General features: G+C 41.4%; 1 protein-coding gene across 1 annotated transcript; it reads right to left on the minus strand.

Moving 5' to 3' along the window:
- Positions 1 to 3,206: 3,206 nt before the first annotated feature.
- kat7b (K(lysine) acetyltransferase 7b) lies at positions 3,207 to 13,787 on the minus strand. Its single transcript, XM_028028443.1, has 14 exons — positions 13,592 to 13,787; positions 11,898 to 12,048; positions 11,563 to 11,811; positions 10,716 to 10,798; positions 10,514 to 10,597; positions 10,320 to 10,418; positions 10,108 to 10,218; positions 9,179 to 9,370; positions 8,935 to 9,024; positions 6,441 to 6,581; positions 6,245 to 6,338; positions 5,955 to 6,101; positions 4,292 to 4,398; positions 3,207 to 4,178 (listed from the first exon to the last, which is right to left on the minus strand). The coding sequence occupies exons 1-14, from the start codon at positions 13,607 to 13,609 to the stop codon at positions 4,077 to 4,079; spliced, it is 1,668 nt and encodes a 555-aa protein (XP_027884244.1). The 5' UTR covers positions 13,610 to 13,787; the 3' UTR covers positions 3,207 to 4,076.

Below are 13,787 nucleotides of genomic sequence, written 5' to 3' on the forward strand. Positions count from 1 at the left end.
ACACTGGTTCCTATTAGTTCCAGCCTGAGAAAAACCATGCACAGATGTTTCATATTTTCATCTGTCATGTACAATTTCCTTTACTAGTGATGATCAGCAAAACACAGTAGACTATGGGCTGTGTTGTAGCTGCAATATGAGAAAAGCCTACAGAGCTGACTCACTGTCTGCATGTCAGAGGAAAAGGAGAGAAGAGATATATAGAAGTGGAACGGCATTTCTTCTGTAATTGAAAGGAGAAACAGATGACTGCAGGGTTCAAAGCTAACCATTAAATCAACAGGGATTTATTTCAAAAAGGACAAGCAGTCACGGTAGAGACTGACGTAAATTCATTAAGGATATGAACATGACTTACATTCATTTTCGACAACCTAACCCTAACCATCACATACCTAACCCCTAACCCTTAAACAGCGGTTCCCCTCATGGGGATCAAGAAATGTCCCCTCAAAAAGCAGTGGTCCCCACAACTCCACAATGTAGACAGATCCCCATGAGGATAGAAAAACCAGGTTTAAACTGAATCTCAGCCTGTCAGGAATGTCCAACATGAAGGACAGACATCTATTCCCTTTACTTCCTTTGCCTCCATGAATTGATCTGGAAGGATATGAAACCTTGAGCCTCAGCTCTCTGAGGAGAATCAGAATCGGGGGACATGGCCCCCCGCTACCCCATCTCACTGCGTCACATTGAATTGCGGCGTCCTGCCATTATAGGGCCTCTTTTGTGACTCAGCCATTTCATATGCAGATCCTGCGGATGGGATTTCTATTGATTCACCTCTCCACATCAAGACCACACACATGCACGCAACACACACACACACACAAGGGCTGTTCGGGTGTAATTGCCTTTCAGGCGTAATTGCTGCAGGCTTTTCTTGTATGTGGAAGCACCTGTGTGGGGATCAAAGCATTTGATGTTTGTTGTCAGCTTTGTTTCAAGTGGGTGTCCTCACAGCACACACATCGTCACGTAATTACCTCTCTAGAAATTTCTGTGGCTGCAGTAATAGAAGAAGACTTCCTTAAAGCAACAGTATTATGTATCTTCTAGGCACATAGTGCCATTTTACAGCATAATCAAGTTACTATGTTACCTTCAGTTGTTATAAAAATTTTATATATACCAAATATGACTTAAAAGGAATTTGACTTGGTAATTCAACACCTTGAAATTGGGCCTCCGTCACTTTAAAAACTCCTGCTCTTTCTGACACTCCACCTTCAGAAGTTTATCACTACATGGTTCCTCTATTAACCATTTAACAACATTTTTACCAGCGTTGCTCTGAGAAGCAGCTCTTATAATGAGCTCGGCTGATGCTCAGTTAAACCAGGTGTTTGCTAATTTCTAGTGGCTAGTTTGGGGGAGTTGGGAAGTTGCAGAGGGCTGTCAATCATGCCAGTGTGCATGCTGTTCACTCACCCCCTAGCTCTCTGTTATGCTACAGCTTCTCCCTGTCAGCAGAGCCTGTTGTGAATGTTAATTCACAACAGGCCATGCTAGTTAGCATGGCCACCGATGACAGCAGATAAACAGTTTTCCTGTAAAGATAAGTTGTTTCTCTACCATTAGCACATTTAACAGTGTCTGCATAAGGTTGATTGACAGCGCTAAAACCTTGCCCCTGGCTCTGATTGGTTGTTTTTTGTTGGAGAGGTGCATTTCTTCAGAAATTTCTTCAGCTTGATTTTTTTTTTCAGATCATCCGTCTCAAGAAATTTTCTTCATTAAAAGTTACACACTGCAGCTTTAATTGTCATGTTTTTTATGTTGGATTTGTTGTTGCCTCTTGACCAGGACTACCTTGAAAAAGTAAGCTTTAACCTTAATGGGTTTTGATCCTGGTAAAACAAAGTCAGATAAAAAAAATTTAAATCACATGGTGTAATAAAAAACTTTGAGCTGCCTCGTTGCTGAAATGTGCCATTCAAATAAACTGACTTGTGTTCGATCACGACAGCAGAAAAACACTTCAGATCAGATGACATCAGTTGACCATGTCAGTCGATAGAACAATAAAATCTGTAAAGATAAATTGTATAAACAGCAAAGCCGGGCGTCTGCCTGTCTCCATGAGATTAAAGGAACAATGAACACAAGGAACCACTGGATATTTAAAGTCAGGCAGTTCCAGATGTCTAATAAAACTGGAAATGAGCTTTAAACGCAAATATTTGAGTTTGGAGATTATTTTTTTCCTGCTGTTTATAAAGCTTTAAATGACAATGTCTAAAGCAGAATAAAATAACCTATAATATAACATGTTAAAGTTTTTCACCTTTACTAACTGTAAGGACTGAATGAAGAAAATCCAGACCTTATACAACTGAATCAATGTGACATTTATGAAACGTTACCCGTCTAAAACGTGATGCGTGGATAATTATGATTAAAGGGGAGGGGTTGCAGAGCGAGGGGCGTTTAAGGACATAAATACAGCCTGGAGCAGAAGACTGGTTCATCAGACATCGCTGCGTTTTATTTAAAACATCACTGAGAACCTGAGCAGAATCATTTCCTCCCCGACCAAAACATGGAGAGCTGGAAGATCCAGCTTGTCGTCGTGACTTTTTGCGTGCTGGTGCAAACTTCCAAAGGATCGACAAGTGGCGCCGAAGACGAGAGAAGGCTGTCCAGACATTGGCAGGTCAGGACAACAGGTTTATTTCAGTTATATTTAAGATTCTTGCGTCATTAAGTTTAAGCCAATGCCTGATTTTCCTGGCAGTATGAGCCTGTGGAGAGCAGCCCTGTAGACAGCCTGATGAAAAGATCCAAAGCCCTTCGCTTCTACGGCCTGATGGGGAAAAGAGCAGGTAGCATCTGAACACTTCAACAAATCACATCCTGCAGCATCATTCAGATGATCTGGTTTGATTTCTTCACAGTGACAAAGAAACCGTTTCAAGTGAAGAGGCGTGAGTAATTTGAGCTCTCCTTTTTTATATGACTTTTTTTTATGATCTTTTCCCCTCAATTTAAATTAAAAAAAAATTGGGGGGGGGTTGTGTAATGTTAAGTGACTATTATTTTCAAAATAATTTTTAAATGACTTCTTTAAAAAAAATAGTTTAAAAAAAATAGTTTTCTTTTTCTATTTGTAGCAAACAAGAGGGTTGCATTCGTGGATCTGATGGGGCGAAGTGTTTCCAGTGAAGGTGAGCAACTGTTAAAAACACAAGTGAAGCGAAAGGTGAAAATATCAAGGCAGCTTTATTGGTGGAGACGGTTTTAAAAAGCGGACGAACACGTAGAAGCGATGCGGCTCACCAAGCGCATGTGGTCCCGTTCAGTTGTGTTCTGTTTGTTTCAGAGTCTGTGAGCGGAGTGAGTCCTTCTGCAGCAACCAGAGAGATCCAGCATCCAGAAGAACCGTCCCAGCAGGGTATGACAGGAGTAGTACAAAAAACCTGAGCTTGGCTTACTTTCAATATCTTTTTTTTTTCCTCTCTAAGCAAATTAAAAATCTGATTTTTTTTTTCCCCCATTTATTTTGCAGGTTCCCTAAAGGAATGGATACACTTCTTGTACTAATCAGACGCATGGGGGAAAAAGAAAAACATCTATACAACGTTTACACCAACCAAAGACTATAAAAAATATTTTTTAGTAAAAAAATTTCACCCTGCTTTTTTTTTTGCTTCTCCAATCATGCCAAACAGGAATAACTATCATCTTCATGATGCACATTATTTGAAAGAAATAGTAATAATAATAAAAAAAAAAAAATCTGGAAATGCTGCCGAATGTCTTTATGTATTCAATTCATCTGTGAGCAGAGTGGAACATTCATGTCTCTCCACCAGGCCAGGTCAACTCATCTAACATTCACAACAAAGTGAGACGAAGGCCCTTTAAAAACACAAAAAGTCTTCCTCTAGCTGTAAATGCTTCAGCTCATGATTCTGTGACTAGAAACGGACATAAAAAGATGCAGAGAAATGATCTGGATACACGAGTAAAAGAAAAGTAACACTGATCTTCACCGACGAGTCAAAGGTCTTAGGCTACTTGTGGTTTTGGAGGCTGGTAGTGAAGGTTCAGTAGCCTGAGGGTGTTGTGCTTTATGTCCCTTTGGGAGGCGTCCATTTTAGCGAGCTCGGGTCGATGGTTTTGTTGCTGTTACCTCGTTTGATCTCCTTCGCTTTCCACTCGTCGATCAGGTCCTGGGAGGAAACGGAGGAGGCGCTCAAACAGGTGGAATCACATTTATGAAACAGAATCTGATCGTAACTGAAAGGGAGATTGGTGTCACTCGGTGGAAACGAGTTGATCTCACCTGTCGTTTCAGTACTAAGTGCTTCCCCTTCCAATACTTGAGCATCTGGAGGGACTGCAGGGTGCTCACAATATCCACCGGATTCACTGCCGTTTCCTGACTGATCTCTGAACACACAATACAAGCTTACATCAATGATTTAATTTAGAGACTTCTTGTATACATCCAGGGTTTCCCTCAGTGTATTATAAGCCTGGCGGGCCACCAGACTTTACTTGTGCCCCACCAGGCTAAGCAGTGCTTATTTATTTAGGTCTTTTTAAAATGTTTGGATTTTTTATGACTTTATACTTGATGTTCAGGCATTTAATAACACAATTATCAAGTGATATTTTCAAATTTCAACATTAAAACATGTTCTAACTCAAAAACCAGACGGGCTGGATGAAAGTCTGCTCTAGCGCCCCACCCATCCGGCTTAGCAACTTTTCTGGGGGAAACCTTGTACCTCCATTCATACACAAATACCATTTTAAGCTTTTATTTCTATTTCTATATCATGATGATTATGGCTTGCAGCTGAAAAACCCCCCAAAGCTCAGCTGTTTACGAAAAAAAAAAAAAGATTAGATTAGGGCTGAACCAATTAATCGGATAAAAATAATATACTAATTAAATAATTGCCAACTAATTTATTAATTGATCACCAACTGGAGTACACAGACTTAAAATAATGCTGCTGAAAGAACAACAAACTCAGAACAGTAAGTAGACCAAAAACTGGAAACATTTTGCACTTAAGAATTAGTTTCGCTTGGTCAGGCCTGTCATGTTAAATTTATTTACAATAAATGATCCCAGACATTATTGTGATAAACTATACTTCCTTCACTTCACACACTCCTGACCCAAAGATGGCAGAACCTCAGAGTGTTTTACCTGCTCAGAGGCCCAAAATGATGTTGTTAAAATGACACTGTGAAACAGGAAGTTAAATTAGAAGGGGGGCTAAGAGGATTGGTTAAAATTCAACCAGGGAAAAAAGGAAATATAGAAACCGCTAAGGTGATTGGGCAGATTTGTGAAATCCTGTCATAATAATAAATAAATGGATTCATCACAGGACAAAGAAAAATGAGCTCAATAATTTCCCATTCTGATGATTAATATTAATAACACAAGGGCAATTTTGTTTACATCATCTATTTTATTTATGGTTTCAGTTGTGTGTGGCATTCATCTCAGCTTTATTTATCCTTTTTGGTTGTTGGGTCATATTTTGGTTATTTAAAATGTCTTCCAGTTCCACTGTTAAATGTTTGTTAGAAATGAAAGATCATTGATCTTTGAGAGAGCGAACTTGCATTATTATCACCATATTAGTTGAAAATGGTCTCAAAGCAACAATATTATCGTTTATCCCAGTAATTACTGCTGAAAACTGAAAGTCTACGCACAACGTGTGAACAATGAGAGAATTTGCATTAATAGTTGCAAATTAGAATACATTACGTCATATACGTCTCAGCATGCTGTAACAGTTCTGAGTTAAGAATCGTTTTTTGGTATAAGATCTCTGTGTGGAATCAATCTGCATTTCATGTCTGGACCTGAATGACTGGAATGAACTCAGTTTTTAATGCTATTCTAATTCATTCAGATGTGCCTGTATAAACTGTTAGGACTTTATGGAGAAAGAATCCAAAACTGCCCAACACGTCACCTTTGATGGAGATCTCCTTGCCCTGAAAGTTGTGCATGTATCTGAGTAGCACTTCCTTCCAGTAGCTACGGTAGCTGATGAGGCCCAGGTCGGACAGAGGCCTCTCCGGTGAGCCCACCTTCTCCTCCACTTTGGACAGCAGGTAACCTGGACACCACAGAGGACCAGTCAGCGACACAGCAACAAGCAAAACAAAACCGCTTCACAGGTTATTCCGACTGTCTCCTATTGGAGCAATTGGTTCATGAATAATAAAGACCTAAAAGAAAAGCTCAGGTGCGTCTACGTACTGAAATCGATGAGCATCTTGCCAAATCCCTGCCTCATGTACTGCGGCATGGTGAGGATACAGGAAACGTTGTAGTTCAGGAAGGAATTCTTCTCCTGGGAATTAAAAAAAGTCATCAAAGCCACAGCCCAGCATTCAGTTTATGTGACCATACATCTTATATTTAAAGAATACTACAGGAAGTGGTTTTGTTTTACCTTAGAGAAGTAGCCCACGAGGTGGCAGCCCGTGTTGTCGGCCTCTGTCATCACGTAGAAGAGGAAAGGTTCCACGTCGTAGTAAAGAGTTTTGTGGTCCAAGAAGAGCTTGGCCAGTAAACACAGGTTCTGGCAGTAAATCTGGGCAAAACAGAACCAACTGACTGTTAATTCCCTCAGGGTTCCTATACAGTCATGGCCAAATGTTTTGAGAATGATTCAAATGTTAATATTTACAAAGTCTACGGCTTCAGTTTTTATAACAGCAATTTGCATATACTCCAGAATGTTATAAAGAGTGATCAGCGTAACAGCAATTAATTGCAAAGTCAATATTTGCCTAGAAAATGAACTTTATCCCCCAAAACACATTTCAACTTCATTGCAGCCCTGCCTTAAAAGGACCAGCTAACATCGTTTCAGTGATTGCTCCATTAACACAGGTGTGGGTGGTGATGAGGACAGGGCTGGAGATCAATCTGTCATGATTAAGTAAGAATGACACCACTGGACACTTTAAAAAGAGGCTGGTGCTTGGCATCATTGTTTCTCTTCTGTGAACCATGGTTACCTCGAAAGAAACACGTGCAGTCATCATTGCACTGCACAAAAATGGCCTAACAGGAAAGAGAATCACAGCTAGAAAGATTGCACCTCAGTCAACAATCTATCGCATCATCAAGAACTTCAAGGAGAGAGGTTCCATTGTTGCCAAAAAGGCTCCAGGGCGCCCAAGAAAGACCAGCAAGCGCCAGGACCGTCTCTTAAAAGTGTTTCAGCTGTGGGATCGGGCTACCAGCAGTGCAGAGCTTGCTCAGGAATGGCAGCAGGCAGGTGTGAGTGCATCTGCACACACTGTGAGGCGGAGACTCTTGGAGCAAGGCCTGGTCTCAAGGAGGGCAGCAAAGAAGCCACTTCTCTCCAGGAAAAACATCAGGGACAGACTGATATTCTGCAAAAGGTACAGGGAGTGGACTGCTGAGGACTGGGGTAAAGTCATTTTCTCTGATGAATCCCCTTTCCGATTGTTTGGGACATCTGGAAAACAGCTTGTTCGGAGAAGACGAGGTGAGCGCTACCACCAGTCTTGTCTCATGCCAACTGTAAAGCATCCTGAAACCATTCATGTGTGGGGTTGCTTCTCAGCCAAGGGAGTCGGCTCTCTCACAGTCTTACCTAAAAACACAGCCATGAATAAAGAATGGTACCAGAATGTCCTCCGAGAGCAACTTCTCCCAACCGTCCAAGAGCAGTTTGGTGATGAACAATGGCTTTTCCAGCATGATGGAGCACCTTGCCACAAAGCAAAGGTGATATCTAACTGGCTCAGGGAACAAAACATAGAGATTTTGGGTCCATGGCCTGGAAACTCCCCTGATCTTAATCCCATTGAAAACTTGTGGTCAATCATCAAGAGACGGGTGGACAAACCTAGGAATTCTGACAAAATGTAAGCATTGATTGTGCAAGAATGGACTGCTATCAGTCAGGATTTGGTCCAGAAATTGATTGAGAGCATGCCTGGGAGAATTGCAGAGGTCCTGAAGAAGAGGGGTCAACACTGCAAATATTGACTTGCTGCATTAACTCATTCTAACTGTCATTAAAAGCTTTTGTTACTCATAATATGATTGCAATTGTATTTCTGTATGTGATGACAACATCTGACATACACACATAAAAACCAGAGGGCAGCAGATCATGTGAAAATATAATATTTGTGTCATTCTCAATACTTTTGGCCATGACTGTACAGTCCTCATGTCATACGCTGAATTTTACCAGAATGGAATGGTGGGAGGCAGGAAGACAGGGGCAGATGAATGTTTTCATTTTATTCTTTTTACAGTTGTGAGCAGTGATGGAAGACTAAAGCAATATACAGAACAAACACCAGCTGATTTTAGTGAAACTTTGTAAGTAAGCCTGTTTTCTATGGAGATTATTAGCTCTTGTTTTTCCAGTCTGACGTTCATAGAGAACACCAGGAGTCTAGCAAACTAACAGAGCTTCATTAACAGGCTGTGTGTTCGGTCAGCTGTCACAGCAGACATGATGGACGCCACAGACACTTTTCAAATCTGCTGTTAGTGTGTTGCAGGACGGAAGAGGATTAGAGGAAAACCTGCTTCCTCTAAGCTGATACTTTAGCATCTTAGTCTTTGTACTTTAAAATAACAACAATGGCAGTGTTTATTTAAGGTTTAGTCACTCTAAGTTTCCTCACTATGTAAACAACAGCCATGTGTAGAACGGTGAGAGCAGGGAGGCTCTCCTCTCAGTCAGACCTGACTAGAATTACCTTATTCAGCATCTTTTCAAAGGCATATATAACATAACGTAAAATAAATTTGGCTTTGTAATTTAACACTTTGAAATTGGACCTCTGTCTCTATAAAAACACGCTATAGTGAATGAATAAATAGACAGACAAATGGATGGATGACAGCAGGATAGACAGAAAGATGTTAAATTAAAATTTGACGTTATTCACCTTGTTTTTTTTGCCATCCACTTCAAACACAGATATAGAGCCCTTTCTGTAGACCTCGTCTCCTGGAGGATGCTTCCACACACATTTGGCCTGATAACACAGAAGATAGAGGAAGTCAGAGCATTATTACAAAAAGCTCTACAGAAAGTCTTCAGCATATTCAGCTAAGCTTTAGAGGCAAACTCAAGAATATTATGGCGTCCTGTGTGAGAAACGCTCTGTTCTGTGTTGGTGGAAATCTCACCATGTGTCGCCTGAGAATGGTCTGGCTCTTCATGTACTTCAGGCAGAACTCGCAGACGTAGAGGCGGCCCAGGCGCGCGTACTCCTCAGGGTAGGGCGAGTGGTACCAGGTGTCTAACTCGTAGCGGCCAAACACGATGGTTTTGATCATGTTGCTGCCCTCGGTGATCTGACCCTGGATACGCAGCTTCTCCTGCAGAATGAAAAACAACAGAACAAACACATCTGTTAAAGGCCGTGTGTGTGTGTTAGATAATCTGGGGCTGTACTGTGAATGCTGGGGGTTGAATGTAGTGGTGAGTTAAAGTATGTGGTGTATTTTTCACCACATAGTATTATTTTATACCACAATCTTTTAACTATGTTACCTTTATTATAAAAATGCTGAATATATCAAATATGACTTAAGACAAATTTGACTTCATAATTTAACGACTTAAAATTGAACCTCTGTCTCTTTAAGAAGTTTGTGCTCGTTCTAAAAACACCACCTTCAGGACGTCATCACAACATGGCTCCTCTATTGAACCTTTAACAATGTTTTTAGCAGCGTTGCTCTGAGAAGTAGCTCTTATAAAGAGCTCAGCAAACAAACAGTTATACCAGATGTTTGCTAATTGCTGCTGGTTAGTCTGAAGGAACTGAGTGGGGAAGGGCTGATCTGTGAAGCGAAAGCTCAGAAGCTTGGAAACTGCAGCTCTGAGGAGGAGCTGCGTCTGGAAGGCAGAGTTAATGCGGGGCTAAATAAAACGCCTGGGTTTTACACAGCTGAATGGTTGCCATGGAAGATTAAAGGTTTTCTCAAACATGCATGAAAGCATCAAAGCAACACTCCAGGTATGTTTTTATAAAGGAATAACATTATAAATGATATAAAGCTGAAAAATGTGGATTTGACATGATACCGGCCCTTTAAGCAGACAGCATTACCAGGTCTTCAGATGCGCGGGCCTGAGCTTTCCTGAACAGCTCCAGGTCGTAGTCGCTGGTGATGTTCTCCAGCAGAGGTTCTCTGGTGTTGCCGTACGTCTGCCGATGTTCCTGACGACGGAACAGGAAAGTGAGGCGGCGGTTCCACAACAACGCTTTATAACAAAGCAGTGATCCCAGCTTTAGACACACAGGAGGTCGGACCAACATACCATGTGTTTCTCCTTCTGTTCCTTCTGCAGCCCAGAGTTTCTACCCTTCCTCATCTCAGCGACCTGCTCCTTGTATCTGCTCTGTTTGGGCGTTGGCGTCTAGAAACCAGAAACAAATACAAACATCCCTTTTTCTGCATGCATGGCAACCGCCTTGTGACAAACACTAAGCGATGCTGAATAATCCAGACTACCTGGTGGCGAGTTGCGTGCCGTGAATTGCCTTCGTCCTGCGTCTTCATCTCCTCTTCCTGTTTTTCACGGCTGACGGCTTTCACCTGGCAAGAGAAGATGAAGATTTAAAGCTCACTGGGATCCCATGTGCTGCTTTACTCATTTAAACTATCAATTCTAATCAAGCTGCACGCAAGACACCGTGTTGGTCATTAACCTCACCTTGCACTCGTCAGCAGAGAGGTTGTGGTAGAGAGGACACCCTGATATTGCAAAATGGCGCTCGTGTTTCCCGGTGAGGTGGCCTATTCAAAGAAACAGAGGCCGATGATTAGAATCACACCAGGATGTGATGGTACAGAAACGAACGGAACACAAAACATCTGAATCAGCAGCAGAGTACACACACCAAACGGTTCTACGGTTTCTGTCTAATATGAGAAATAAGTCGATCATCAGAATCTTAAGAGAATAATAACATGTTGAGAAACAGAAGAAAAATTTAATGCATTTGTTAAATTTTAAAGGACAGATTAAACCTGTATTTGTGAACTGCAAGCAATGTAAGTTCCTGGATGTGAACGGAATATATTACACTATAGTTAATTATGTGTTTAACCTAAGATGACATGGATTCTGCCAGGTTGATTTTGTTGTTTTATTTAATTTCTATAAATAGTTTTAGTGATGGATGTAACTGTAACTACTGCAATTATTACACTATTTGTTCACTTCTCTTTAGTTGTAGCTAAAAATAAAACAGCACAGCAGAGGGTCCAGGATTCTTCCTGGTCTGGAAATGATCCAAACCAGACCGGTCATGGATCTGTCTCTGAATGCTCCAAACTGGTAAAATGTAAGAGAAAACTCTGTGTTGTCCTATAAGCAAAATAGGTTTGTGCATAGAAATTGTTTTGTTTTTTTTGGCCACAAATATTAAAAGGCTTTATTCCAGTCTGAGATTATGCAACCGCTAGAAAAGATTTAGTTATTTTAAGGTTTTGCCTTACAGCAGAGCGCTGTAAAAGATCCCTAAGTAGAAAAATGTGCATCAAGGCTGAACTCATACCAAGGGAATTACAGCCGGGCGTCGGACACTTCATGTTGAAGTTGTATGTCTCATGGCAGCGCCGGCGCTTGGGTCGATGGGACAGGTCCTTATCCGAGTCCCTGTTGGCCTGATCTTTGGACTGGCTCTCGTCATGAGACGCGTTGGGGCTGGAAATGTCCAGCTCGGACTCAGAGGACGGGGCATTTCCTGTGGGTGTGAGCGGTGGCGATTCATCATGGTCTGCAGCACGCTTCAGATCCGGAGTGTCTGATGAGAGAGGGATGGAAACTAAGTCAAGCATCAGTTATAATGGTCCAGTTTAAGACTTCTGTCTTCTAGAGATAATAGCCCACCCTGAGAGCTCTGGCTGAGGCGGGTAGAAGCTCTGGTGAGGCGCTGTCTCTTGGGCATGTTTCCATCACTCTCTGAGCTGTTGGTCTGCTCCCGTTCAGCAGAGGAGTCGGAGTCTTCCGTTCCATCAGACACACTCCCAGTCAACGGCCTCTGCCAAGAGAAAGCAGCTCAAATGAGGCTAAAACGAGATGACGCAAACTATTTTTATATCAATTATAGAGAAAATTAACCTCCAAAGAAACCCTGTTGCGTACTTTATTTCCTGCTCTATTCCTACATTTGTTAATGCTACTGCTATTTGTGCTCTGAATGCTTGATTGGTGTTTATGCTACTGGCTTGGTTTACCTACATATGAGGGATACGACAGATTATAGAATGAAGTGCCTTAAGCTTAACAGCATAAAAACCCACACTGTGAATGAAATATTGTATGATCTGAACAGCAGGAGTCATCAATATGAACGTTTTCCCGTTTGATGACGGAGCTCCTCATTCATTTGAAAGCCAGGGTTCCAAACTTTCCAGACTGGCCATTCTTTACATGCATTTTAAAAGACACAACAAATTCACAAAGAAATAAGGACAGACATTACAACGATAGAGAGGCTGCAAAAACAGGAAGGATGGAGGAGAGAAAAACACAAGAAAGGGATGAAGGGCAGAAGGGAGAAAGGACACAAAAACAAAAAAAGGAAGTACACTAGGGAGGTAGGACACATGTAGGTAGGACAGAAAGAAAGAGGGAAATTATTAAGTCCACATGAGGGAGGAAGGAAAAAAGTGACCACAATGACATCATAACTGTTTCCGCATTATAGTTTATCATGTAGTATTCTAATCTAAACAATGTCAGATGGGACAGGACTGAAGAAATACAACCCATACCTACAATACAGTTCAGACCGATCAGAATAAGCATTTAAAGAGCTTGGTTTATGACACCAACATAGAAAACCTTTATGTTCTCATTTGGTTAGCCAACTGCTGAGATCCTTTCATCACACTCATACAAACTTGATATTTGTCACGCATTGTGTTGCCATGGAGCTGATCAGGAACCATCAGCTGCTTGTTTGTTTGTTTAGGGATTCAAGCTGCAGCTAATTGGCGATTTCCATAAAACTAAACAGTTGTTTCATTAATTCAAATTTCCCTGAAATGCGTCTCAGTGATTTACCAGACCCAGCGGGTCCCCATTATTATGGTAGTTAGCAGTTAGCCCTACTGTGACGGACTGCTCTCACTAATACTGTATTTTAAGTTTTACTCTTCAAAAACACAATATTAACGCCTTACAGTTAGTAGGACTGTACAAGTTCACTTCGTATGTAGTCCAAAGATAAAATCGGCATTAATCTAATCTAGATGCTTGTCTATATTTTGGTAGTACCAAACCCCAAATGTTACATATGGCTTTTCTGTTTATACCGCCCACAGAGGCTACACCATAGCACTATTGGTTGAAAACGTTGACAAAAGCTAAACATAACTACGTGAAAGCGAATAAAATTGTTGTTTTGACGTTGTCTGGTTGAATGAGTAGCTAAAGTTTGTTTCAGGCTGGCAAATTACCGACTTACTACACGAAACACCGTGGAACCTTCTAGCTCTCCGCTTGGAGAATGGAGCACTCTGATGCTAACTCTGCTAATGCTAACCGTGTTTAGCAACCCGCTGTATCTGTTTTCTTACCTGTCGTGTGCGCGGCATGTCTCCTTTGATTGACGCTTTTTCAACTCAGATTGGAGCAACAAACAGAAATTCCCTATTGATTCACGATAAAACAAAGGACGAGAGACGCTATTTAATGATTATTGTCATGAATTTGTTTGTGTTCGCCCGGGCAGTCTGACGCCACATCCCTACCCAGACTGAGCAGGGAATTACA

The sequence above is a fragment of the Xiphophorus couchianus genome, chromosome 9, assembly GCF_001444195.1.
Source record: "Xiphophorus couchianus chromosome 9, X_couchianus-1.0, whole genome shotgun sequence".
NCBI classification, from domain to species: domain Eukaryota; kingdom Metazoa; phylum Chordata; class Actinopteri; order Cyprinodontiformes; family Poeciliidae; genus Xiphophorus; species Xiphophorus couchianus.